Raw genomic sequence first — 26975 nt, forward strand, 5'->3', positions numbered from 1 at the left:
CGTGTCTGGCTTCCCTTTGTGGCCCTGGGGTGCCGGGGAGCAGCGTGGGGGGGGCGGCCCCGCCGCCGGTTCCGTCCCGACAGCCGCGGAGAGCGGGGCTGGGCCGGGACCCGACGGGGCTGGGGGAGGCTCCCGGCCGCAGCTGTCCCGGTCCGGGGGTCCCGTGGTGCCCGGAGGGGGCGGTGGCGGCCGCCGGTCCGAGGAGCGGTGCTGGGCCGCCGCCACGAGGCCGCTCCGGTACCGGGCCGGGCCCCCGCGCTCCGCCCTTCCGACGGGGCGCGGGTCGGGGGCTGCCGGTCCAGCCCGGCCTTTGTGTGCGAGCGGGCACAGGCGGGGCTGGGGGGGCTCCGTGGGATTTTTAAAGCGTGTCCTCATTAACCTCCTTTTTCTGCTCGGGCGGGTGGGGCGCGGACCCCGCGCCGCGGGAGCTGCCAGCGCCGGGAGGAGCGGGAGGAAGGGCGGCACAATGGCGCCTTTCTCCGCCGGCCCGCCGGGGGGGCCCGTTCACACGGGCCGCGGGGCGGGGCCGGCCCGGGGGCGCTCGGACCGGGGGGCTCCCCTCCCGCCCGACGGCGGCACCGACGGCAGCGCCCGGGGCCGCTCTCCGTGCCCTGCGCGGCCGCGCAGCGCCCTCCGCAGGCCAGGCCCGCCCGGTCCCGGTGATTGTCCCGGTTCTGCTGTCTGTCCCGGTGTCTGTCCCGGACCCAGTCCCTCTCCCGGTCCCAGTCCCGGATCCTGTCCCGGTCCCTTCTCCCGGTCCCTCTCCCGGTCACACAGGTGCGGGAGCTCCGCCCGCGGTGCAAGGGCAGCTCCAGCGGCCGCGGAGCCCGGGGCCGGGAGGGACGGACAGCACGGACCCCTGGGGAAGGCGATGGGATTTCCCCACTCCGGTTCCAGCCTCGCACATCCCCAGCCCTGGCCCCGCCGCATTCCGGGCCGGGACCGCGGTGTCGGGCGGCCCCAGGCGGTGCCGGGGGTCGGGAAGGGGACCGGAGCTCTCCCGGAGCAGTGAGCACACGAGGCTGAAAAGTTTAAAAAAATATTTATTGATATGCTAAAAAAGAAGTGTGGAAAAGTCATACAAAACCCCCCCCACCCGACGTAACCTTTTCCTAGTGTTTTCCTGCAAATAAATTAAAAGCAGCCTAGAGCTGGGGGGCTACACTAGCGTTAGTGTCCAGGAACACTGGAAAACGGCACAAGGAACGCGAGTGAGGGGCCGGGGAGCGGCGTGGGGAGCTGGTCCTGCTCCCGTAGCACTCATGCTTTCCCAGGGCAGTAACATCCCCGACTTTTGTTCTCAGAAAATAAAAGCAAACAAACAGCTGCAGTTTAAAGCAATTATAAGTGTCATACAGGACCGATTTGGCTCTTTAATTAAAACGTACAAATCAGAGCAGTGACTGGCACAAGTTACAAGAACAATTGTTTGTTTCCACCTATCTCAGATTTCTGTCAGTAAAATCTTTCTGCTGGCTCTGGAGCCCTTCACACGCAGCTCAGAAACTCAACACAAACAAAACCCCTAAGCTATCTCCATCCCTCCGTGTACTCCTGGGTTCTTTTTGGTACAAAATATATATATAAAAATAGACTCAGTTTCTCGGGATGATGGCTGAATCGGCCACCTCTTCCAGTCCAATGGAAAACAACAAGGATGCTTAACCAGATTACGCCTGGGGAAAATATCCATTCACTCTACAAATACCGCAGGACTTTCCACATCGGAAACCCCTTAGAAAATGACAAGTGACAAACCTTTAATTGCCTGTCTGACACCCGGCTGAACATGCCAACCCATAGCAGCAAACTCAAAAAAAAAAAAAAAGAAAAAAAGGTAGACCTTGAATCATAATGGTACAAAACCAGGGTCTGTGCCAACCAGGGGTCTTCCAACCCCTGTCCACCCAAGATTCCAGTAAATTACTCACAGGATGTGTCTTTGGGAGGCAAACCCGGTGGGAACCGTGCACTCAACCCCCCAGCACTGCTGGGTGCACCAAGATCCCAGAACACCAAGTGGGAAAGGGGCTGGGGAGGAAACATGGGGTGAGATGGCCAAATAAAAATCCTGGATTATCCTGTTCACCATCGTTAGACCTTTGGAATTGAACCAGCTGGTGAGCAAAAGGCACAATAGCAAGTGGTGACAGCAGAGTGCTGTGCTGCAGGAGGGGACACGCCCGGGCAGGGTGGGTGGTGCAGGGGTTTGGGGGTTTTGGGGTCCATGTCCCCTTTGCCCAAGCAGGAGGCAGGAGCCAGGCCCTGCATGGAGGAACCCGTGGGAGCTGAGACAGCAGCTCTGGAGGGAGCAGCCAGCACCTCACCTGCTGTCACAGCCCACCTGCTGCCCTGCCTTTGGGCCTGGCCCCTCCTGGGAGCATCTGCAGATGTTTTTCTCCTCCTTGGAGAAACCAACCCCCAGATCCTATTGCTGCAGGCAAGAGCATCCCTGCCAGGACAGTTCCCCTGTGGGGACACTGCTCAGCACAACAGCTGGAGTCCCACTGGGGACCAGGACACCTCTCCCATGGCTGTCCCCGTGTCCCCAAGACCCTGTGAGCACCCTGCTTTGCATAGGCACAAACCTGTGGTGGGACCGGTGCCACAGACAGGGCTGAGATAAGGACGGTCCCAAAGGCACATTGTTGATCAGCCTGGAGCCGCAAAGGCAAAGAAGCAAACATTTGGTGTGGGGTGAGAGCCTCGCCCCCAGGCTCCCATTCCTTGATTCTTCTCCCAAAGCTCGTACCCCCAGCACACAGCACAGCACACACTGAGCTCAGGGCGCTGCTTTCTGCTGACACAGCCCAGTGCTGCCTCGGAGCTCGCTTGGCAAAGCTACAGTGGAAGGTAAACTGCACAGACTGTGACATTTTGGCATCACCTGAGAATGACCCCACTGCAGCCATGACCATGGGGGGCTGCTGCATCAGGGGGTCACAAGGACCTGTACCCCCAGTCTGGTCCATGCATCCACACTCCTGTGTGAAGATGCTGCGAGTGGCCCTGCCTGGGGCCAAGAGCAACGCCCACCCTGGTGCCAGGTCAGACCCCTAACAGTGACCTGCTGGTCAGGTGGAGGCTCTGAACCACACAGGGGAGTGACAGGGCAGCCACCGGCCGTTCATCGCCCCCGAGACAAGGACTCGGCATCAACAGAACCAAAATGACCTCAAATGCTACTGAACTCTGCCTGAACTGCTGCTAATTTAGGCTTGTAGGAGAAATCTGCAGTAGGGAAAACGCTGCAGTGGAAAAGCCATTACTGGGTGAAATTGCAAACCAAAAGGAGCACCCCAGCAGCTGGGATGGCCAGGGGAGGGTGAATGGCTGCTCAGGTGCTCTGGTTCCTTGAGGAACAGCAGACTGAGGTATCCACTGGCCTTAGCCCCTCTCCTCTCCTTTCCTTTCCTTTCCCATCAATCCAGACCACCTATGCAGGTGGCCTTGACCAGCTTCTGAGCATTCTGGAAAAAACCATGGATGATCAGTGTGAGTCTAACCCAGGCAGCAGCAGCTCCAGCACCAACATACCTGCTGCTGGAAGGTTTCACAAGTTCTGCAAGGCTTCAAAAATATTCCCCAGCTTGGTCCCTATGAGTGCCTGGAACCTGCTGAGCAGGAGGTGGAGATGCTGGCAGTGCCAGGATGAGGCAGAGGAGTGGTGTGGGGGTTTCCTGGGCTGCCCAGAAATTCAGGTTCCTCTGGAAATCAAGTCACTGCAGAGAAGCTGGTGCATCTTGCTGGCTCTCAAGGCAGGACTTTCCTCCAGCAGAAAGGAGACACCCTCCAAAAAAAGCACCTCTGCCACCTGTTCTGGTAGTGGCATCCAGGACTTCATCTGTCTTAAACTGGGGTTATTTCTCTCCCTCGTTGAAAAAAAAAAAATTCCTTAAGAAAAAATGTAAACAATATTTCCCTATCAGCTGGAAACCCCAACAGAAACGTTGTGGGTTTCCCATCATTGGAAATGACCTCACCCAGGGGGGTGGCTGGGCTGAGTGTACCCTGAAAAACCCCCAAACGCAGCTGCCCCCTCACAGCCTCGAGGGCTGGGAGCAGCAGCTGCCTCATTTGGATTGACTTGCAGTTCCCCGTGGCTCACAGACCCACAGGAAGCCCAGAAGAGAATCTCCCTGCAGTGTCCCACCTGCAGACCTTGGCATCTGCATCCAAAGCAAAGAGCCCTGCGTGCAGTGAAGCCTGGCTCCAGACTGACAGCCCCGGCAGCACCGGTGCCCCCGCTCCCAGAGCCTGGCATCGACCACCCCCAGGTGGGCACGGCTCCAGAGGAGCAGGGAGAGAAGGCAGGGAGGAAATCCAGGACCATGGCAGTTTGGAGCGGGTTTCACTGCGTTCTTGTCCAGCCTTTCCAGACACGAGTTCCAGCAGGTCTCATGAGGGCTCGCTTGAAGAAAAAAAAACCTGATGGAAGAGCTGGGCACAGGTGAGGGTGAGGCTGAAGGACCCTCCCCCTCCTCGTACTCTGGGCTCAGTACTGCCGCAGGTTGAAGAACCCGACGCTGGTGGGGGACTCCTTGACCGTCACTGTGATCAGGTTAGCGGTGACATCGGTGACAAAGACGTGCTCAATCAGGCTGCGGGTGGGTTTCCAGTCCTGGCTGGTCTGGATGGAGACAGACATGTTCTGACCCACAGCTGGCAGGGAAGCTGAATCCCGGTCCGAATCCGAGCTGGTGTCCTCGCCCGTGCTGGCTTCGGACAGGGCGGAGGCTTTGCGGCTCTCGGTGGCCGCGTGTCCCTCTGGAGCGCCAGCTGAGCCGCCTTTGGCCGAGTCCCTGTCACCTGCCCGCTGTGCCTGCTTCTTGCTCTTGCCACCGTCCCCCCCTGGGATTTTGCCAGCGCCGGCAGCGCTCAGCCCGGCCCCGGCTGTGCCACCTTTGGCGCCCTTGGCGGCGCCGGTGCCCGCACTGGCCGCGCTGCCAGCAGAGCCCTTGGCCAGGGAGCCGCACAGGTGCCGGGGGAGGCTGCTCCCGCTGGCCATGCCCGGCCCGTTTTTGACGCTCTGCAGGTTCAGAGCCTGCAGGTTCAGCTCCTGGCTGGAGGCTGGCTGGAGGCCGGCCCCAGACGAGCTCGACGGCACCTTGCTGCCGTTGGGCAGCATTTGGCCTCCAGCAGCAAACCCCGATTTCTGGTCCCCTCCAGCGCTGCTGCCAGAAGCCTTCGCAGTTTTGGGTCCCTGCACGTTCAGGCCCAGCTCCCCAGAGCCTTTCTGGCTCCTCATTTTCAAGTCCAGCCCTAAGCTGCCCTTACTGGCTGCCTGTGCCTTCAGCGCCAGCCTGCCCAGGGCCGAGCTCTCGGCTGCGCCCTGGCTTTGGGACATCCTGTTCATGTAGTGCACGATGGAGCTCTGCCAGCTGATGGCCTGGCTGGGGCTGCCCGAGCCGCTCTTCATCATGTTGGGCAAATTTTCCACCGATGCCCCCCCTGAGCTGAGCCCAGCCAAGGTGCCCGGCGGGTCCTTCAGCACAGCCATGCCTGAGCCCTGCGCGCTGTGCTGGGGCTGCAGCTTCCCCACCAGCTTGGCACTGCCCCCCACCTCCTTCCGGGACGTTTTCAGCACCTTTGTCAGGGTCACGGTCCTTCGAGCCGCCTTCTGCTCTGGGGGAAGAGGTTTCCGGCCACGCTTCTTCCTGGAAGCGTCCTTCATGTCGGGCTTGGCCACCAGGATCTGAGCTTTCTTCTGTGGCACCGGGTGCGTCTCTCTGCTGCGGGGACCTCTCTTTGCTTCCAGATCGCTCTCATCCTCTTCCTCGGAGGAGGAGGAAGAGGAAGATGTGGAGGAAGAGGAGCTACTTGACTTTGCTTTCGCAGGCATCTCTGGTTCCTGCAAAGCAGCAGAGACAGGGAGAGTTAACAGCAATGACCAAGGAATGCTTGTGGGCATTACCAGCCCTCAGGGTGGCCTCAGACACGCACAGCTCCCTCTCTGCATAGCTGACCTTCAGGGATCCATGAGCTGACAGGATGAGCTGTGTGCTCGAGGCCACCCCCAGCCCCAGGGCTGTCACAGCCGTGGGCTCCCACCACTGCCAGGACTCACCACGTTCTTCCTGGGCCTGCCCCGGGGCCTCTTGCCCCTCTTCCGATTCTGCACTTCCTTATCGTGCTCCCTGGAGAGAACGAGGATTAAGAACAACGTTTACAGGGAGGAAAAATGCATCTGAGGGAACTGAAGCAGTCAGAGAGCATCCCTGTCTGCATCAGCAACATCCCTGCAGCTTCCAGCAGTCCGTGGTGGACCATGAGGTGTTACCCATCCTAAACCTTTGCCAATTCTTGGTGAGATTTGCTGGTTTTCTGCCCCCAGCCCTGCTAAGCCTTGCTTTGGTTACGCCCCTGCTGTGCTGAGCTTCCATGCTGAGAGTGGGAAAAGCAAACGCATTCCCTGAAAGCTCAGTGAGTTCCCTGCTCTGCTGGACTCTCCTGCACCTCCTGGTTCGGCCACGGTGGCCCAGGCTGGAGTGCAGGGACGTTTCAGGTCACTGTACTCATTTCCTAATTCTGTTTAAATGGGATGGTGTTCAGATGTGACACATCCAGCTGATTAAACACCATCCTGTCTGCACTCAACACTAGATCCTACTCTGGAAAAAAATTGATCCAGAAACCAGTTATAATTGAATCATATAATAAAATTTAACGATTTTTATTATTCCAAAGTCAAAATACTTGGCAGCAGTGTGTCTGCCACAGCCAGTTGGCTGCCCCTGTGCTCCGTGAGTGATTCCTGGGGTGCAAGGGCTGTGGAATGATTGCTGCTCTCATGCCATGCACCTGACATTGGACAGACATCATTTTGTTCATCCATCCAGGCTGTTCCACCTGGAGAAGGCTCTAGAGAGACTTCAGAGCATCTCCCAGCACTTAAAAAGGCTCCAAGACAGCTGGAGAGGGATTTTGGACATGGGCCTGGAGTGACAGGACATAAGGAATGGCTTCCAACCAATTTAGGCAAGGTTAGACGCGGTGCTAAGAAGAAATTCTTCCCCCTGAGGGTGGTGAGGTCCTGCACAGGCTGCCCAAAGAAGCTGTGGCTGCCCCATCCCTGTAATGTCTAAGGCCAGGTTGGACAGCACTTGGAGCAGCCTGGGACAGTGGAAATGATGGGGTGGATTGGGAAGAGCTTTAAGATCCCTCCTAATCCAAACCATCCTCTACGATTTTCTCCCAGGTATTATTTCCCTCACCCTCACAGAGCTTCCCCCTCCACGAGTTTGCTTTAACGCCTCACAAGCCCAGGCACCATCTCCCCCCAGGGCTCTGTGGCCGCTCCCCAGGCACAGCCAAGGTCCCTGAGCCCTGGATGGGGACAGGGAGCTCCAGGTGAGTGCCAGGCACTGCCGCGTTCCCCTGGTGCCCCCAGAGCCCTGCTGGGCCAGCCCTGGCTGTTTGTCCGGCCAGGACAGAGCTGCTCCAGGTAGAGCTGGACCGTGACTCCGGGGACAAACAAAAGGGCCTGGCCACAAAGGGCCCCGCCAGCTCCGGGCTGTTGCTTCCAACAACTTCCACTACACGCGCAGTCAATTAGAAGTTAATTGACTTTACAGTTTGCTTAGAAATATTTAGAGTTTGCTCACTTCTTTTGGAAAGCCAGGAGCAGCCGGGGGTCCAGGATGTTCTCCTCAGGCTCCCAGCTGTTGTGCCTACAACAGAGGACACGGAACGGGTGAGAGCAGGGGCCGGGCCCGCCCGGGCTCCGGCACCACCGGGGCTTCACCGAGCGACACCGGGGCTGGCACGGAGCGGGACGTGCCCGCAGCGGGGGCCGGCACAGCCGGGGGGCGGGCAGGGGAGAGGGGCCGGGGGAGGGAGATCGGGAAGGGGGCGGCCACGCCGCCGCGGGGCGAGGCGAGCCCCGCGCATCCCGGGGGAGCTCCGGTTTCAGCAGAGCGGGCGAGGGGCGCGGGGCCGGCACAGCCGGGGGGGGGTCGGACCGAGCCGGGGGGGGCGCGGAGCCCCACGCGGTAACGGGGAGGGCCCGGCCGCGGCCGCGCTTATTTGTAAACAAAAGGAGCGGCACGACCCAAACAAAAGCGGCCGGGCGGGCGGTACCCGCGCCCCGCTCCGCACCGCATGGTTCCGCGATCCGCGCAGCCCCGCTCCGCGCCCCGCTCCGCGCCCCGCACCGCCCCGCTCACTTGGAGGACCAGCCTCGCCACTTGACCAGGTACTCCAGCTTGCCCTGCGGAGAGAGACGGGAGAGGCGCGTTAGCGGCGGCGGGGGGAGCGGGGGGAGCGGGGGAGCGGGGTGCGGGGACGGCGGCTCCCACCTTGCGGAGCCGCTTGCTGAGGATGCACTCGGCGGCGAAGACCTGCTCTCCCACGCTGCTCAGCTCCTCCATGGCCCCGCGCACACCCCCGCGCACTCACACACAAGGGGAGCCCCCGGGCGCGCCCCCGACGGCGGCCGCGCGCGCTCCGGCCCCCCCAGATCCACGCGCGCCCCCCGGCACAATACGGCGGAGGGGTGTGTGGGGGGGGTCCCCAAATTCCCCGCCGGCCAATGGGGAGCAGGGGGCGGGGCGATCCGGCGTGGGGGGTGGGGGGAGGCATTGTCTGTGTGCGACCCCTCCTCTTCCTCCCGCGCGGGGGCGGCCGCTGCCCGGCCGGAGCGGGGACAATGGGGTGGCCCGGCCCGGGGCTTTGTTTCCCCGGGCAGCGCAGGGGGCTTCCCTGGCCGGCCCCGCGGGGGATCCCCCCGCTCCGACCCTGCCAGGGGCTCCCGCTGCTCGGAGCCCGGCTCCGAGTCCCCCGCTCCTGGGGACAAAGCACCCTGGGGCTGGGGCAGCCACCGCCGGTCCCCGCCGGGCCGGAACAGGCGGCAGCAGCAGCGGCACGTTTCAGTTCTAAAATAGTTGATTATAATAGAATAAAGGATTTCCCAGGGGGTGGGCCGGTTTGTGAGCCTCTGGCGGTGCCGGCTCGCAGCTCGGTACCGCCCGGCCCACGATCCCTCCCGAGCCGCGCTCCCGGGGGTGCGGCGGCACCGCACGCACCGAGGCGTGCGGGGCTGCGTGAGGAGCTGCTGCACGGCGGTTGTGCGCTGTGGGCGTGGAAGGATGAAATATGGTGCTTTACAGGCATGGAAGAAGATGAGTCAGCACCTCAGGGAGTTCTCCTCCGCGGGCCCGGAGCCTGCCCTTAGCCGTGCGGGAGCCGCAGGGATATGAATTGCCGTCGCCCCGGCGCCTGGGTGCCCGCGGCGCGCAGGGACTGAGCAGGAGCCGGACGGGCCATGGGGTGTCCTGCGTGGGGCCTCGCCCGCACCCCGGGCACTGCCGTCTCCGGTAAGAGATGCCGGGTTTAGCGATGCCGGGTTCAGCGATGCCGGGTTTAGAAAAGCGTTTGGAGCCGCAGCGGGTGCGTTGGGCTGTCCCCGCTGCGGGGGGAATGTCACCACGGGGGACCCTCTGTGAGGGAATGAGGAACTGGACGCTTGGTCAGGGAACGGGACTGACCCGGGCGGGATGGGGACGTGCCTGGGGTGCTGGGCCGATGCCAGGGGGTTGGTTGTCCTGGGTCGGGCGCTGTCACCTTTCATTGTTTTATTTGATAATTACCGTTCACTGACGAGAAGAGCCGTAGGAGCATTTTTTTTAGCCGAAGGTGACACAGAATTGTAACACAGCGCCGCACTTTTTGTCTGAGTTCATTTACCTTCTGCCAGCTCGGCTCTTTGTGTGCGACACCTCTTAGATTTTAGAAGCCCTGCGTGGGCTCCCATCGCCGTGTTCTGAGCACGGACATCCCTGCTCCACGGCCCGGGGGATGAGGAGCCGGTGGGGCTCTCCTGGCTGCAGGGGTCGGGCTCTGGGAGGTGAACGAGCCCTGATGGGTGATGCGGGGTGAGCTGCTCTGGCAGCCGCCCTCAGTGCTGTTGTTCCTGTGCTCCCCACAGGGATGCAGGGCTCGGGTCGCTGTTCCCTCCCTTCCCAGAGCCAGGAAGGGAAGGCTGTGTGAGAGGAGAGGCTCCATCCGCTGGCTGCTGAGCTGGCGAGGGGCTGGGGGTCAGAAGTGGGAGCAGCCCTTGGCATTCATGTCCTTTCAGAGATCACAGCGTTTGTGGGGCTGTGCCATCAGCATTGTCCCTGGCCCCTTGTGGGAACTCTGATCCCTAATGCTGCTCAGCCCCCATGCCACACATGTCATGTTCCTGCTGAGGGTGGAAAGGACTCTGCTGCTCCCTGGGCTGAAAATCTCCTTTTTCCTCCCAGGGTTCTACTGAAAACTGATCCTGGGCAGTCCCAGGGCTGCTGTTGTCTCCATGCTTCTCATCCCTGGCAGAGTGGGGCATCCCCAGGGCTTTTGGGATGTCCTGTTCTGCTTGGCCAGCCAGAGGAGACCATCCCAGCCCTGGAGCTTCCCTGGGCATTCCTGGTTGGAGCCGCCACAGGGGCTGCCCCAGCTGGGGCTGCTGGCTGGGGCAGGATGAAGTGTCCCCCTGATGCTGCCAAAGCTGTGGCTCCACCTGTGAGTGCCTTTTTGATTAATTCAGTGTTTCCCATCCCTGACAGGGACTTCACCTTTCTGGAGAAACTCAGCAACACGCGCTGAATAACTTGGCCCCACACTCCCACCAAGCAAAGTCACAGCGGGGCCAATAAATTCCCCGATCACCGTGAAAGCTGTCGTCATCTTAAAAATGAGAGCCAGACCCCCGAACTAATCTGATGGAACATGAATTTGTAGCTTTCCCCAAGTACGCCAGGCATCCCAGGAATGCCGTGCCTCCTGTGTTATGTCTGTAGCAGGGGCTGTCAGGCTCAAGTGGGGGTTTGGTGCTGAAGGAAGGGATGGGGAACTGAGTCCCCTTTGCCTGTGGAGGGGAAAAGGGCGGTGCTGCTGCTCCCTGGATGGAAATCTGTGTTCTGTACCCAGGGGTTTGCTGGGAATGAGTTCTGCTCATCCCTGAGCTGCTGTGGGCTCTGTGCCATGCTCAGCAAGGAGCCCTGGCCTGGTGGGTGCAGGGTGGGATCAAGGTCCAGGGTGGGCATCAAGGCCTGGGGTGTTCCCACAGGGCCCTGGTCGCTGTTTTGGTGATGGAGCCCCCAAAGCAGGTGCGTTTCAGGGGTGCCTCGTTCCCTGCAGCACCACAGGACCCCCATGGCAGTGCTGCTGGGGGCTCCTGACTGCAGAGGGCGAGGCTGGGGCCAGCCCAGGCAACAGCCCGGCCATGGTGGCCATTCTTGTTGTGGGCAAATGGTGGCTGTTTTTCCCGAGGTCTGGGCCAATGAACGCACAGAGATCTGCATCTCATTTGGGTACCGCAGCCGGGTTCGGAGCTGGGCAGATTCCAGGGTGGGGTGCCCAGGGACCACGTCCTGCCTGGATCCTGTGGCCCTGGGTGACAGTCAGACGGGCACGTGCCACCCCCAGACCAGGCATTTTGGGAGGCAGCAGCGTCCCCACACGCCGTGTGCCATAAATAAATACGTGTCCTTGGATGTTTGTTGTTATGTTCCCATCCCGGAGTGGTTGGGACCCCTGGGCAGCGAGCAGCTTCTCAGTGCAGGAAAAAGAAAAGGAAGCAAATGGTGTGGAAATGCATGGCAAATTGGGATGCAATACACAGCGGGGCTCTCCCTGCTGCGTGACCCCCAGCCCGGGCAGGGGGGCGCTGGGGAATGAATTACGTGGGGATGGGAGGGCGGGAGGAGACGCGGGGATGGGGCAGCGAGTGTGTCCGGGCAAGGCCAGGCTGGGCTTTGGGGTCTGCCATGGAGAAACGTTCGGTGAAAATGTCACACACTGCCATGCACAGGGTGTGAGGAGCCACGGGAGGGGCTGGGAAGGGCTCAAAGGACATGCAAAATTCGGCACTTCTGGGTTTGCCTTGGAAGAGGCCGGGCTGGAGGTGGCTCCTGGGCTGAGAGCAGGAGCAGGTTTAGGTTCTGTGTGGCTGTGGGGTTCAAACCCGCACCCACAGCGGGGAGGGTCCCTCTGATCTGCCTGGCCCGGACATCGAGGCATCCGTCAGCCCGGGGCACGTAGTCAGGGCCAGGAGGGGATTTGGGGGTGACGTGGAGCTCCAGACCAGCCCTTGGAGCATCCCTTGGAGCATTCCTTGGAGCATCCCTTGGAGCATCCCTGCGCCCTGTGCTCGGTGCTGGGGAGCGCCCGGCGGCAGCCGCGGGTGGCTCCCGGCTTTGTCCCTCCGGATCCCTCCCCGGGGGAGCCACCGGGGCACGGAATGGCCCCGGGACAGCGGGGGCGCCGGGCCAGGGGCTGGTGGCTGCGGGCACCGCGGGTGCGGGGAGATCCCCGGGCCGGGGTTTTACCGTGAGCCGCTTCCCCCGCCCGGGCCGGGAGATCGGGGGCGCTGAGCGCGGCTCGGGAGCCCTCGGCCGCCGGCTGCCGGTACTGCACCGGGACAGACACCGGGACACCGGGACAGACACAGGGATACCGGGACAGACACAGGGATACCGGTACTGCACCGGGACAGACACAGGGACACTGGGACAGACACAGGGACACCGGGACAGACACCGGGATACCGGTACTGCACCGGGACAGACACCGGGACACTGGGACAGACACAGGGACACCGGGACAGACACCGGGATACCGGGACAGACACAGGGATACCGGTACTGCACTGGGACAGACACCGGTACTGCACCGGGACAGACACACTGATACTGGTACTGCACCGGGACAGACAAGGGACACCGGGACAGACACAGGGATACCGGTACTGCACCGGGACATTGGGTCACCCGGACATTGGGACACCGGGACAGACATTGGGACACGGCCACACCGGGACACCCGGACATTGGCAGGGCAAGAGATGGGTACGGGGGGATGGAGGAACAGGACCAGGGTCCCCCAGCTCCCGCGTGCTCAGGAGCACAGGGCTCGGAGGATGATCCGTGCTGGGAATGGATCAAGTTCTGTGTCCAGCACACATCTGGCTGTCCTGTGTGCAGCCTCACCGAGCTGTGTCTCATGGCTAACCCTGAGCCTGAAGGGTAAAGGAATCCTGCAGGGATGTATCAGGGTTCTGCCTTTCCCCAGGACGGTCCCTTCCTCACCATGGATTTCTCTGGCAGAGCTCTGTCTCACCCAAATGCTGCTGGTGGGGTCAGGAACTCAATTCCTGCTCCCAGCTGAGGAAAAACCAGCTCTCGGATGAGGATTTGTGTCAGGAGGTTGCTCACTACAAACTCCATGTTCCTTTGTGGGAATCAGACTGGGACCAGCCCTGTGAGCTGGTCAGAACTTAAAAGGTATATTAAAAAGAAGGAGAGGGACATTTTAAATGGGCAGAGAGTGATAGCACAGGGAAGTGGTTTTAAATTTCGGAGGAGAGGGGGAAATTGTTCCATGGGAGGGTGGTGAGGCCCGGGCACAGGGTTCCCAGAGCAGCTGTGGCTGCCCCATCCCTGGCAGTGCCCAAGGCCAGGCTGGACAGGGCTTGGAGCACCCTGGGACAGTGGAAGGTGTCCCTGCCCAGGCAGGGGTGGCACTGGATGGGCTGTGAGATCCCTTCCAACCTAAACCATCCCATGGGTTTGTGATCCTGCTCTGTGCCTGCCGGGCACCCTGGGCATGAGACAGAGCTGGTACCAGTGGGTTGGGAGCTCTGCAGGCTCTGCAGGCTCTGCTGGATCTCCAACTCCCAGCAGAGCTGCCTGTGGAGCGTGCTGACCTGCATGGGAGGCCCCAAGGTCACCAGCAGGAGAATGGGAAGGTTTCTGTGCACTCTTACCATCAATATCAATTGCAATGGCTGCTCAGCGCTGGCCACGCTCCCCTTTCAGAGCCTCCCTGCAGCTGCCGCCGCCCTGACCCCCACCCCAGCACAGTTTCAAGCCAAACATTTTCTTCCTGTTTTTCTGAGGGTGCGGCTCTTGTTTCATCTCGTTGGGTGAAGCCGATGCAGTGAGCGAGTCTCTATGGCAACAGATGTTTATCGAGCCCCTGAGATGAGGCACAGGGTTGGGGAAAGGCACCACAGCATCTGGGAGAGGTCTGGGGGTGCTGGAAAGCCACGCTGCGAGGGCTGGAGTGGGGACTGCTGGACGGGAGGTGTCTCCCTGTCCCCTAAGCCCCAGCCACAGGGATGTTTGGATTGGTGCAGGGGCTTTTGCCTCAGCCCTGCTGTCCAGAACACATCAACGCCCTCCCAGAGCTGCCAGGAGCTGACTCGGCTGCACTCGGGGCAGGTCTCAGCAGTTCTGCCATGGAGCTGCGGGTTTGCTGCTCAGGGTGCATTGGTGGCATGTCCCAGTTCTGTCCGCAGCCACAGAAAGACAAGCAGGATGGTGCTGAGGGCACCTGGGGCTCTTGGGGCAGGAGCTGGAAGTGCTGATTGACTTTGGGACACTGGGGGTGCCGTGGCCAGCGGAGATGAATGGGGCCTCTGTGTCCCAGGCAGGTCACCCTGGGTGGGACCTGGTGCCTTTCAGGAAGGTTCCCAGCAAATTAGGAACAAAGTTTGCTTTTAATTAAGTTGGAAACTCAATATGTATCAGTTGTCCCTGCTCCAAACCCACCCTGGAGCTGTTCTGCCTCCCACATTGGGGGTGATGCAAAGACGGGGTGAGCATGTCCGGCTGGACATCAGTGCCACCTTCCACAGCAGCGCATCGTGGTGTCACCCCAAAGCTTGGGACAGGCATCTCCCCCTCCAGGGACTCAGCCACGCCGGAGGAGGTGCCTTAATAATTTAAAGAGGTTTTGGGAATTTTGTCTAATTCCCTGAGCCTGGCTCTGGTTGTCTCTGTGAGCCGTGTCCTTCCCCACGTTGCCGTTGTTCTGGTGGAGTTTTCTGGAGCCTGGGGGCTGCCAGGACAGGAGAGCCCGGCGCTGCTGGTGCTCGGGTCAGGTCTCTGCAGCCTGGAGGTGCCGGGGAGTTGGATCAGCAGTTACCCGTTCTGGTGGTTCTCTGGACGAATTTGCACTGTGAAGGCAAGAGACAAACTCTGGTCTTGTAGCCACACCTGGCCACGTGCAGAGCCCCAGCAGTGAAGGATTCACCCCTCGTGGTTGCTCATGCCAGGGTCCAGCCCTGGACACACCGAGGACAGGGGACACAGGACAGGGAGCAGTGACAGGGGCCAAGAGGGGGCCCACACCTTCTCTCCAAAATCTCTTCAGCCCAGCCCCTGCCCTGGGGGTGTCAATGCTGACCCGGGGCAGGAGAAACAGAGAGTTTTGTCTGAGGTGTGAAACCCCTGCTGTGCTCCGCAGGGAGCGGTTTGGGGCGGCCCCCCAGACACACGAAACCCCCGGAGACCACCCCCAAACGGGGCAGGTGTTTGCCTGGGTGGGGGCCCGGCCGGGGGTCCTCGGCCGCGGTTACCTGGTGGGGATCAGAAAACTCCTCCCCAGCATCCCAGAGCCAGAGCGAGTCCCAGCATCAGCGGCAGCTTCTGGGCAGGATGGAAAGAACGCGGACCTGCGGTGCCGAGAGCGGGGTGAGTGCCGGGGGGGGACTGTCACCTCCTGCCACCCGCTCCGCTCCCTCCGCCCGGCCGGGAGCAGCTCCGCCCGGTGCCGGGGACACGGGGACCCCCGCCCGGCTACCGAGCGGCGGAGGGGGTGGCGGGGGGGGCACGGGCGGGGTGGGGGGGCACGGGCGGGGTCGGGGGGCACGGGCGGGGTCGGGGGGCACGGTCCGGTGCCCCGGAGCCGGCGGGAGCGGCGGCGGCCACCAGGTGTCGCTGTTCCCGCGGGAATCCCGGCGGAGCGCAGCGAGCCCGGTGCGCTCCCGGTGCGCTCCCGGTGCGCTCCCGGTGCCGCTCCCGGTGCGCTCCTGGTTCCGCTCCCGGTGCGCTCCCGGTGCTGCTCCCGGTGCCGCTCCCGGTGCTGCTCCCGGTGCGCTCCCGGTGTGGGCCCGGTGCGCTCCTGGTTCCGCTCCCGGTGCGCTCCCGGTGCGCTCCCGGTGCTGCTCCCGGTGCCGCTCCCGGTGCGTTCCTGGTGCCGCTCCCGGTGTGGGCCCGGTGAGCTCCCGGTGTGAGCCCGGTGCGATCCCGGTGCCGCTCCCGGTGCCGCTCCCGGTGCCACTCCCGGTGTGGGCCTGGTGCGCTCCCGGTTCTGCTCCCGGTGCGCTCCCGGTGCGCTCCCAGTGCGCTCCCGATTCCGCTCCCGGTGCCGCTCCCGGTGCACTCCCGGTGCGCACTACCGTTCCCGGCCGGTGCCTGCTGCCATTCCCGCTGCCCCCCATGAGTCCCGGTGCTCACCATTGCCCCCAGAGGTCGTCGTTTCGATCAGTTCCGTCGTTTTAATCGGTTCCGTTGTTTTAATCGGTTCCGTTGTTTTAATCGGTGCAGTCGGTGCCGGGGGATCCGTGGGGTCGCGCAGCATGGGCTTGGTGACCTCCAGGGAGCCGTCGTGGGGCTCGGGGGTGATGCCCAGCAGCTCGCACAGCAGCGCGTAGACGTTGACGCTTTCGAAGGGCTCCACCACCAGCCCCTGCTTGAAGGCCGGGCCCACGGCACGGAAAATGGTTTTCATGTTCGTGGCGTTGTTGTCAAAGCCGTGTTCCCCTTTATTGAACTGGACCTTGTACCTCTGCGGGGGAGAGCAGCGCCGTGAGCCCCCCCAGCCCTCTGCCCCCGCCTCTCCCACCTCGTGTGCCCCGTTCTGCAGCTCTGCGGTTTGGTGGTCTGCTTGGTTCAGTTTTGGAAGTTGATCTGTTGGTGTTAAACTCTGCAGAAGCTGGAGGTGCCTCCAGACGGCTCTCAAGTGATTACATCCTGAGAGTTCCCTCCCTAAACTTTGGCACATCCAAATTTTGTTGTACTGAGGAGCTTCCAGTGGGAGGCTGCCTGCTGGCCTTGGTGCTGAGCCTTCCCTTAAGCCAGGCTGGGAGAGGATCCTGCAATGGATATTCTGCATTCATGGAACTCCTACTCCCAGGTTTCTGCACACTTTCTCAACAGCAGAGAAGATGTTTATACAGAGAGCTGGAATTTATATCTGTGTGTATGGAGAGCAATTAGCACAAAAGCTGGGCGGATGCTGGGATGCTGTGAGGGGGAGAGGAGTGAGAGGCATGTCCCAAAGGACAGTAGGATTTGCCTGAGCGTGCCCCTTACCCCGTGGATCACATAGCCTGGATCGCCGTACAGCAGCAGCGGGGTGATCCGGGAGTGGTTGGCGTAGTGGAATCTCTTTGGGAACTCTTCTTTCTTGTACACATGCAGGTTTGGGTGGGCATTTTTCAGGATTGAGTAGACATGCTCCATTTTCCCTTCTTTTGGCACCATGAGCCCATTTGGCCCATAGTCCAAGAGTTCAAAGTCGAGGTCTTTGAAGGTGAAGTTGGTGATGGCGCCGATGTGGATCTCGTTGGTTTTTATCACGGTCTCCATGCCGTGGTCAGACGTGACGATGAGGTTGAGGTTTGGCTCCAGGCCGCTCTCCCGGATGCGCTGCCTCAGGTAGCCCACGGTTCTGTCCACCTGCTCGATCATGTTTTTCCTCTGTGTGGATTCAGGGCCAAACTTGTGTCCTGAGGAGTCGGGCTCCCCGAAGTAGAGCGTGATGAAGTCGAGGTTCTCCGCTGTGAACCATTCCATGACCGTGTCGATGCTCTCCCTCCAGTTGGTTTCGTTGCTGTAGTTGAACAATGCGGGTTCCACCAACTTCTTGTACACTTCTTCCTCTTGGTATTTTGCTTTGGTTCCAGGGAAGTGGATGGAGCCTGTCTTCAAACCCTGTGAGGAGAGGAATCCCATAAACTCACCTGGACTCTCTGGGCAGCATCCTTCCATCTGTCAGTGCAGCCACCTCCAAACACGACCAGTTCCTTCTGTCCCCAGTGTCTACCTCTGCCTCTAATGAGGCTTTTTGCTCATTACCAATTGAAAGTGATTAATTGAAAGCGCTGCTCTTACACGTGGTTCTTCACTGTGCTTTAATACCAGTTAAAACTTTGGAACCAGTGACCCATTTGCACCTTGCATTTGGACCCTCTGAGCATCGAGACATTCAGGTGTGTTGTACTGAAGTCAGAGCAGCCAGTTTGGCAGGTAAATGTGGGCAGAGCCCTTGGGCCTGGTTTCATTTCCTCAAAGCCAATTCAGAGCCTGCTGGGCTTGCTGCAGTTCCCAGGGGACAGGGGTGGCCCTGGACGTGCCTCGGGCTGTGGAGCTCCCAGGCTCAGGATGTTCCCTGAGGAACTGGCTGAGGCTTCTTTATACAGAAACAGGATAACCTGCTTTATTAATGTCTTAATAAAGCTGAAATGCATCTATTATTTTTTGCTATTTTTAGCAGAATGATCATAATTATTCCTGCCAGTGTTTGGGGATTTCAGTTTTTTTGCTGTTCTAATTAGCCTGACGTTCACAGGGAGGCTGGGAACTCTCGGCCACGGCGGATCGTGGCTTGCCTGGAGCTTTTCCTGGGGGGTGGCAGCTTGGATGGGTGTGAGCAGGGTGTGTGCAGGGTGTGTGTAAGGTGTGTGTAAGGTGTGTGCAGGGTGTGTGCAAGGTGTGAGCAGGGTGTGTGTAAGGTCTGTGCAGGGTGTGTGCAGGGTGTGTGCAGGGTGTGTGCAGGGTGTGTGTAAGGTGTGTGCAGGGTGTGTGCAAGGTGTGTGTAAGGTGTGTGCAGGGTGTGTGCAGGGTGTGTGCAGGGTCTGTGCAAGGTGTGTGCAGGGTGTGTGCAGGGTGTGTGTAAGGTGTGTGCAGGGTCTGTGCAGGGTCTGTGCAGGGTGTGTGTAAGGTGTGTGCAGGGTGTGTGTAAGGTGTGTGCAGGGTCTGTGCAGGGTCTGTGCAGGGTGTGTGCAGGGTGTGTGTAAGGTGTGTGCAGGGTGTGCGTAAGGTGTGTGTAAGGTGTGTGCAGGGTGTGTGCAGGGTGTGTGCAGGGTGTGTGCAGGGTCTGTGCAAGGTGTGTGCAGGGTGTGTGTAAGGTGTGTGCAGGGTGTGTGTAAGGTGTGTGCAGGGTCTGTGCAGGGTGTGTGTAAGGTGTGTGCAGGGTCTGTGCAGGGTCTGTGCAGGGTGTGTGCAGGGTGTGTGCAGGGTGTGTGCAGGGTGTGTGTAAGGTGTGTGCAGGGTGTGTGCAGGGTGTGTGCAGGGTGTGTGTAAGGTGTGTGCAGGGTGTGTGCAGGGTGTGTGTAAGGTCTGTGCAGGGTGTGTGCAGGGTGTGTGCAGGGTGTGTAAGGTGTGTGTAAGGTGTGTGCAGGGTCTGTGCAGGGTCTGTGCAGGGTGTGTGTAAGGTGTGTGCAGGGTGTGTGCAGGGTGTGTGTAAGGTGTGTTCAGGGTCTGTGCAGGGTGTGTGCAGGGTGTGTGCAGGGTCTGTGCAGGGTGTGTGCAGGGTGTGTGCAAGGTGTGTGTAAGGTGTGTGCAGGGTCTGTGCATGGTCTGTGCAGGGTGTGTGCAAGGTGTGTGCAGGGTGTGTGCAGGGTGTGTGCAGGGTGTGTGTAAGGTGTGTGCAGGGTGTGTGTAAGGTGTGTGCAGGGTGTGTGCAGGGTGTGTGTAAGGTCTGTGCAGGGTCTGTGCAGGGTGTGTGTAAGGTGTGTGCAGGGTGTGTGTAAGGTGTGTGCAGGGTGTGTGCAGGGTGTGTGCAGGGAGTGTGCAAGGTGTGTGTAAGGTGTGTGCAGGGTGTGTGCAGGGTGTGTGTAAGGTGTGTGCAGGATGTGTGCAGGGTGTGTGCAGGGTCTGTGCAGGGTGTGTGTAAGGTGTGTGCAGGGTGTGTGTAAGGTGTGTGCAGGATGTGTGCAGGGTGTGTGTAAGGTGTGTGCAGGGTGTGTGCAGGGTGTGTGCAAGGTGTGTGCAAGGTGTGTGTAAGGTGTGTGTAAGGTGTGTGCAGGGAGTGTGCAGGGTGTGTGTAAGGTGTGTGCAGGGTGTGTGTAAGGTGTGTGCAGGGTGTGTGCAGGGTGTGTGCAGGGTGTGTGTAAGGTGTGTGCAGGGTGTGTGTAAGGTGTGTGCAGGGTCTGTGCAGTGTGTGCAGGGTGTGTGTAAGGTGTGTGCAGGGTGTGTGCAGGGAGTGTGCAGGGTGTGTGCAGGGTCTGTGCAGGGTGTGTGCAGGTCTCTGCGTGCGGGGAGCTGCCACTCTTGCCTGTCTCTGGGCAGTGATCCAGATGGGGAGGCTGCCGTTGTCCCACCAGCTGCTGATGCCCTGGGTGGTGTAGTAGGGCAGTCTCACGCCTGTTTTGGTGTCGAACCACATGTTGTGGATCACGCCGTGGTTCTCTATGTACCGCCCTGTGGGAGGGAGGAGAGGAGAGGAGGGGTGAGCCAGGCTGTGCTGGGGGCTCCCTTCTCTGCCCCTCCCTGCCCCTGCCCTCTGCCAGGTGGGGTCCTGGGCAGGGGGCGAGGTGCTGGGGGAGTGCTGCCTCCCTTGGGGTTACCTGGTGTCTGGTGGGTCTCACCTGGACCCAGCCAGGCACTGGCACCACCTGTGGTCGTTCCCCATGTCCTGTGTTTGTTTAATCACATGGTGTTTCACTTCTGAGGTCAGTGGTTCGGTTAGAAGGGAGGGATGTACTTGGACTCCTACATTTTGTGCTGTTTTTATTATTCTGGTCCTGAAGACTGTGCAGTCCCTTCTGCATGATATCCCCATTCTCCCTCATATTGATGCTGCCTCCTGCTTTTGCCCATCAGCACATTTCATTAGCATGCTCCACTCTTTTATGCCAAGGTTATTAATTAAAATCTTAAATAAGATTGGCTCCAAAATCGATTCTTCAGGAATTCCCCTGGTGCCCTCCTTCCAGCTTGACAATCTCCTCTCAGCATCCACTCTGTCCTCTTCCTGTAGCCTCTCACTTCCCCACATTACAGATTTTGTACTAATCTTCATCTTCTCCATCTTAACTAATGATTTCCCATGTGGCACTGTAACAAATACACTACTGAGGTCCAGAAAGATTAAATTTAGAGCATCTCCCTTGTTTAAAAAATAATTTACCTTATCAAAGGAGGCTATCGAGTTTACCTTTGATAAATACAGGTTCAGTTTATGGGATCCCAGAATGGTTTGAGTTGGGAGGGACCTTAAAAACTCAAAAAACCTCAAACCATTCCAGCTCTCTGCCATGGGCAGAGACACCTTCCACCAAACCAGGCTGACTCCAAGCCCCATCCAACCTGGCCTTGGACACTTCCCGGGATGGGAAATCAGGGAAGAATTTCTTTGTATCTAGTTTAGATCTCCCATTTCTGCATCTCTTGCCTTGCCTGCTCTGGAGCTCTGTGCCCTGCTGGCTCAGGACCCCTCCTGCCCTTCCCCAGCCCCGCGCGGCTCCGGTGGCCGCGGCACTCACCGGTCAGCAGCGTGAAGTGGCAGGGGCTGGTGAGGGTGACGAAGGCAGGAGTCATGTACTTGGCCTTCACCCCCTCTGCAGCCATCGTGTCCAGGTTGGGGGTGTCCACGTCCTGGTCGTAGTCCCACCGAAAGCCATCGAAGGACACCAGGAGCAGTTTGCTGCGTTTGGACGCCTGCTGCAGGGGAAAGCAGCTCCCTAAGGACAGGGCAGCACAGAGGAGCCCCAGGGACAGCAGCATCTTCGTGTCCTTGAGCTGGAGCTGCCCAGGTGTCCGGGGAGCTCGCATTAATACGTGCAGAGTGGGACTAAGTTCGCTCCTTATCTAATCTTGCAGGTGCTGATCGGGTGTGTGGCTTCAGGCAGCATTCGGTATCAGAACAAGTGTCTCTTGTTTGTCTCTCTCTGCACTAGATTATCTGAAAGTTCTTTCTGGGTCAAACATCAGCATCTTCCCCCAGCGGTGCTGCTGTTGTGGGTGTGTGAGCAGCGAGGTGTGAGCCCTCCAGAGCCCCCCTCCCTCCCTGCTGTCCTTGCCTGCTCCTGGCGCTCGGTGCCCGCTGCTCTGGTCACAGCTCAGCCTCAGAGGGCAGCTCACACCCCAGGACTGCTCCTCCACCTTGAGATGGAGGCTCAGGGAGGAGCTTTGCTGAGCTGCTCCCTGGAGGAGGCTCTTCCTTGGATCCTGACCCTGCATCCACCCCTGGAGATGCTCCTGAGGGTGATCCCAGCTCTAAGCTCCCGTGTCCCATCAGCCCAGCTCCCACTGCTCACCATGGGTGATCCTCATCCTCTCCTGCACTGCTGAGCTTCGCTGTATCAGCATCCCATCGTATCAATATCTGCTGCTTTATGGCTTCTCTGGGGTTTAATCATTGCTGACGACTCATTTATCAGAAAAACTGAGTTAAAGCCTTCTGTAGAGTTATGTAACTGAGGTTGCCTTGGTTCCCTGGGCTCTGAACTCACAACCTTTATTTCTTTGCTGATCTCCCTCTGCTCAAATTGCTGATTATTCCTTGGAGCTTTGCTTCCTAATTGCCTGCCACCCCCTCCTCACCGAGCAGAGCTGTCTCCACCTCCATTTCTCAGCCCTGTCTGGGGTCGTTCCTTGATGTTTCTCCCCAAGACTGAGCTGGGTAGATGAGTGTTAGGCACATGGGTTTGTTCTTCCTGGATGGAATGACTACAAAGAGTTCTTTGTAGTCCTGAGCATCTCAAGTATTCCCACCTGATTTGTCGGGATGTGTTGGAGTCTCTTCCAGTGTGGGTGTTTCCCTGCTGTGACACGGGATAATCTTGCAAGGACACTGAGAGAGGTCCAAGTGATCCCAGCCAGCCCAGCACCTTCTCTGCCAGCCCAGCACTGCAATCCCTGAGCTCAGTGTGCCCCTGCCAGCCCAGCACTGCAATCCCTGAGCTCAGTGTGCCCCTGTCACCCCAGCACTGCGATCCCTGAGCTCAGTGTGCCCCTGCTATCCCAGCACTGCAATCCCTGAGCTCAGTGTGCCCCTGCCAGCCCAGCACTGCAATCCCTGAGCTCAGTGTGCCCCTGCTATCCCAGCACTGCAATCCCTGAGCTCAGTGTGCCCCTGTCACCCCAGCACTGCAATCCCTGAGCTCAGTGTGCCCCTGCCAGCCCAGCACCTTCTCTGCCAGCCCAGAACTGCAATCCCTGAGCTCAGTGTGCCCCTGCCAGCCCAGCACTGCAATCCCTGAGCTCAGTGTGCCCCTGTCACCCCAGCACTGCAATCCCTGAGCTCAGTGTGCCCCTGCCAGCCCAACACTGCAATCCCTGAGCTCAGTGTGCCCCTGCCAGCCCAACACTGCAATCCCTGAGCTCAGTGTGCCCCTGCCAGCCCAGCACTGCAATCCCTGAGCTCAGTGTGCCTCCTGCCAGCCCAGCACCTTCTTTCCCAGCCCAGCACCTTCTCTGCCAGCCCAGCACCCCCTCTCCCAGCCCAACACCGATGGAATTCTTTTTTTATTTCCCTGTGCTGCCCTGGGTTTGATATTGTCCTTCCTCCTGGCAGCATCGAGGGTTTAAAGGGCTCATGATAAAGATATTATCACATGCCAAGCTCAGGAAAGTCCTAAATATCCAGGTGTGTTCTGAGATGGGTCACCAAGTCCCTGTGCCAGTGCTAACAGTGGGGAAGGTGCTGATAAGGTATCGTGTCCATCAGCTCCTCTGGGAGGGAAGAGACCAGTGAGCGGGAAGCACTGCCCTAATCTCCAAGGAATATTCGATGTCAGGAGAGTTTCAAGGCACATTTTGATACCAGTATCTGAAGAGCATGAGGCACAGATAAAGCACATCACCTTTGGCCACGCTGCCTGGGGACACTGCGAGCTCCAGCTGAAAGGGCTGATTTTGCACTGACAACGCCCCAGGTGCTGGTTCCGTGTGGGGATGTGCCCAGGGGGCTGGGGCTGCTCTGGACCCACCATGTCCGTGCTCAGCATCCTCTGGAGCATCTCTGTGCTGCTGGCACCAATCCTGCATCCTTGGGAACAGCCCTGAGAACGGGCAAGGAGCTCCAAGGGCTCCAAGGAACAGAGGAGCTCTGAACAAGTAACCAGTGTGGTTAAGCAGAAGCCTCTTTACAGTTTACTTTGTACTCTATTTATACATTCTGAAACTACTGTCCAGGTGATCACACATTATTTCTGATTGGTGCCTCTGTCTTGTCCACGAGCTCTGCACGCACCTTGCAGGAAATATGATTGGTTACAGTCCAGTGCTTTACTTCCCTTCTTTATCTTAGTTCTTGCCATCTTGGAATTCTGTTTTTCAGCTTCTTCTCTCCCAGTTTAGCTCAATTTATGTTTCAGTAGCCTTGATGAATTTGGGTGTTTGATAAGTACAGCTGAAAACGGCTGGGCTGGTGCACCTGGTGTGAGCTGTGGCCCAGGCTGCTCAGATACCTCACAGCAGCACAGGCTGCCAGCCCTGACCCTGGAGCTGGCACTCCATCCTGCCCTTGTGCACCAGCTAGCTCTGTGAGCACTGATGAGGGGGTTAAAAGCAGAGAAGACGATCCCAGAGCAATCTCCTGCCAGTGGAACTGTCCTGCTCGGTGTCCCAGCCTGTGTGCAGCCTTTGGACACGGTGCTGTGTGCTGAGCACGGGCAGACCTGCAGCTCCTGCGGCAATACCTGCACGGGCAGTGCTGAGCACCAAGGGCTGGCGAGGATGATAAACTCACTGGTGTCACTGAAACCTCTGTGCCAGCACCGTGGGGTTGGTGCTGGTGGATGTGGTTGATGCCCCATGGGCAGGAGTGCTGAGCTGTGGGGGTGGGATGCACCTGGGCAGGTGTGTGTGTGTGTGCTGGGAGTGCCCCAGGGAGCAGGGCAGCACCGACCGGGGCTGCAGGGAACCGGGAACAGCTCTTGGCCCGAGCCCTGGAGCAGATGGAGGGAGGAAGGTGCTCCAGCCAAGCTGCTTGGAAGGGCTGGAAAGGAGGAAGGAGGTGGGAAAAGCAGCTTTGAGTGCTGTGGGGGGCTCTGGGCAGGACCTTGGCTGCGGGACCAGCGGGCAGGAGTTTGAGTCTCGGTCCTGAGAAGCTGCTGGTGCCGCTGTGGGAGCTGTGGGGGCTGTGGGGGCTGTGGGGGCTGTGGGAGCTGTGGGAGCTGTGGGGGCTGTGGGAGCTGTGGGAACTGTGGGAGCTGTGGGGGCTGTGGGGGCTGTGGGAGCTGTGGGGGCTGTGGGGGCTGTGGGAGCTGTGGGGGCTGTGGGGTGTCCCCGCAGCTCTGTCCGCAGAGCTGGACTCGCTCTCCAGCTGGGGGTGGCTGAGGAGAGCCCCGAAATGGCCCCTTTGCCTCAGCCCCGCAGGGAAGGGTCGGGCAGCGCTCGGCGACGAGCCTGCGACGGGCGGGGGGCTCGGAGGGACCGGGAGGGATCCGGAGGGACCTCGGACACCCCGGGAGGGACCCCCCGACCCCCAGCGCGGCCGGGCCGGGCCAGCAGGGGGCGCTGAGCGGCCGTGGCGGGGGCGGGAGAGAGCGGGGGGGGGTCCCGGGAACGGCGGGGATGGAACGGGATGGACCGGGATAGAGTGGGATGGAACCGGGATGGAGCGGGATGGAGCGGGATGGAGCGGGATGGAACGGGAATGGAGCGGGAATGGACCGGGAATGGACCGGGATGGACCGGGAATGGAGTGGGATAGAACGGGATAGAAAGGGATGGACCGGGATGAAGCTGGGATGGAACTGGGATAGAATGTGATGGACCGGGATAGAAAGGGATGGACCAGGAGGGAACAGGATGGAGCGGGATAGAAAGGGATGGATCTGGGATGGAGCGGGATGGATGCAGGGATGGATCTGGGATGGAGCAGGGGTGGAGCAGGGATAGAACTGGGATGGAACTGGGATGGAGCAGGGATGGAGCAGGAGTGGAGCTGGGATGGAGCTGGGATGGAACTGGGATGGAGCTGGGATGGAGCAGGGATGGATCTGGGATGGATCTGGGATGGATCTGGGATGGAGCAGGGATGGATCTGGGATAGAGCAGGGATGGAGCAGGGATGGAGCAGGGATGGAGCAGGGATGGAGCAGGGATGGAGCAGGGATGGATGCAGGGATGGAGCTGGGATGGAGCAGGGATGGAGCAGGGATAGAGCTGGGATGGATGTAGGGATGGATGAAGGAATGGAGCAGGAGTGGAGCCCGCGTCCAGAGCAACAGGAAGGCCAGGAGCACCTCCCAGGATCAGGGGGGGTTTTCACCCCTCTGGGAGAAGGGAGCCCACCCACTCGTGGTGATTCCCAGGGCTCAGCCTGCAGCCCTGGGCTCCTCTTTCTGCTCCTTGTGGGGTGTGAGCCCTGTGGAGCAGAGCAGGGTCAGCTCGTGGCTGCAGCCTGGCTCTGCTCTGCACCTGGGAGCCTGCCTTGGTTAATCCCGGCATCGACCGCTCCATGTGGGCCTGCGGCTCTTCCTCAGCTTGCTCAGCTAATGGCTGTGTCTGCCTCCCATTGATCCTCAGCTGCAGAGCTCATTGATTAAGTACATTTCTTATTACACTTAATGGTATTTTACTCCTCTCTGTGCTTCCCTCGTGCCAGCTGCTCACCCTGTGCCTGCCGGGAGGAGAATTCCTGTGCCCAGAGAGCCCCTGCTCCGTGCTGGCCCTGCTCTCCTCCCCAGCCACCACCCTGGCTGCCCTTTCTCCTCTCTACCTACCTGCCTCTTCCTCCTGGCCGGGGCAGTGCCTCTGCCTGCCTTCTGCCCGTTCTTTGCTCCCTGTCCCTGCTCCCGTGCAGGGCTGATTTTCTCCCGTGTGGTTCCTACAAGTGGCACAGGGTGAGAGGCACTGCCCAAGGAGGGCACTGCTCTCCCCTCTCCGACACCTCCACGCTCACCACATGCTCCTTGCTCCATGCGTCACCTCCTTTCAACTCTCTTGCATGCATCATTCAAAAGCCTTAACATTATTTGGCATAAAATATTTACTTAACTGAGCTTTTTGCAAATATTCCCCTCCATTATTTTCCCTCCTTTTGGGAGCAGACACTGCTTCTCCTGTGCTCTCAAATGGCTTCTCTTAAATAATACAACAAGAACATATGAACACCCAGTAGCCTTTTTCTTTCTCCTGAAATACCCATAAATGTAGCGGTGTCACCAATCCATTATGGGCACACCAGGGCTGTGCTCAGGAGCACCCAGCAGTGGAGGCTCTGCCTGAGGAATCAGCTCACTGCTGGGTGTGGGACAG

General features: G+C 59.8%; 2 protein-coding genes across 2 annotated transcripts; both read right to left on the reverse strand.

Moving 5' to 3' along the window:
* Positions 1–4158: 4158 nt before the first annotated feature.
* Positions 4159–8369, reverse strand: LOC117005343 (chromobox protein homolog 2). Its single transcript, XM_033076904.1, has 5 exons — positions 8298–8369; positions 8166–8209; positions 7605–7670; positions 6068–6137; positions 4159–5851 (listed from the first exon to the last, which is right to left on the reverse strand). The coding sequence occupies exons 1-5, from the start codon at positions 8367–8369 to the stop codon at positions 4496–4498; spliced, it is 1608 nt and encodes a 535-aa protein (XP_032932795.1). The 3' UTR covers positions 4159–4495.
* A 7188-nt stretch (positions 8370–15557) lies between these two features.
* Positions 15558–21539, reverse strand: ENPP7 (ectonucleotide pyrophosphatase/phosphodiesterase 7). Its single transcript, XM_033077069.1, has 5 exons — positions 21251–21539; positions 20041–20186; positions 17076–17696; positions 16160–16548; positions 15558–16071 (listed from the first exon to the last, which is right to left on the reverse strand). The coding sequence occupies exons 1-5, from the start codon at positions 21537–21539 to the stop codon at positions 15558–15560; spliced, it is 1959 nt and encodes a 652-aa protein (XP_032932960.1).
* Between the last annotated feature and the right edge of the window lie 5436 nt (positions 21540–26975).

This window comes from Catharus ustulatus, chromosome 20, assembly GCF_009819885.2.
Source record: "Catharus ustulatus isolate bCatUst1 chromosome 20, bCatUst1.pri.v2, whole genome shotgun sequence".
NCBI lineage: Eukaryota > Metazoa > Chordata > Aves > Passeriformes > Turdidae > Catharus > Catharus ustulatus.

Bases quoted from the DNA above. Each gene is read 5' to 3' on its own strand.
- ENPP7 (XM_033077069.1), bottom strand. From the start codon at position 21,539: ATGCGAGCTCCCCGGACACCTGGGCAGCTCCAGCTCAAGGACACGAAG. The intron at 16,549-17,075 runs GTAAGGGGCACG...TCTCCCCCGCAG, and splicing joins CAGGCTATGTGATCCACGGG to AGGTACAAGGTCCAGTTCAA. The intron at 16,072-16,159 runs GTAGTGCGCACC...CACCGGGAGCAG, and splicing joins GCAGGCACCGGCCGGGAACG to AACCGGGAGCGCACCAGGCC.
- LOC117005343 (XM_033076904.1), bottom strand. From the start codon at position 8,369: ATGGAGGAGCTGAGCAGCGTGGGAGAGCAGGTCTTCGCCGCCGAGTGC. The intron at 8,210-8,297 runs GTGGGAGCCGCC...CTCTCTCCGCAG, and splicing joins TCAGCAAGCGGCTCCGCAAG to GGCAAGCTGGAGTACCTGGT. The intron at 6,138-7,604 runs GTGAGCAAACTC...CGTTCTCTCCAG, and splicing joins CTCCTGGCTTTCCAAAAGAA to GGAGCACGATAAGGAAGTGC.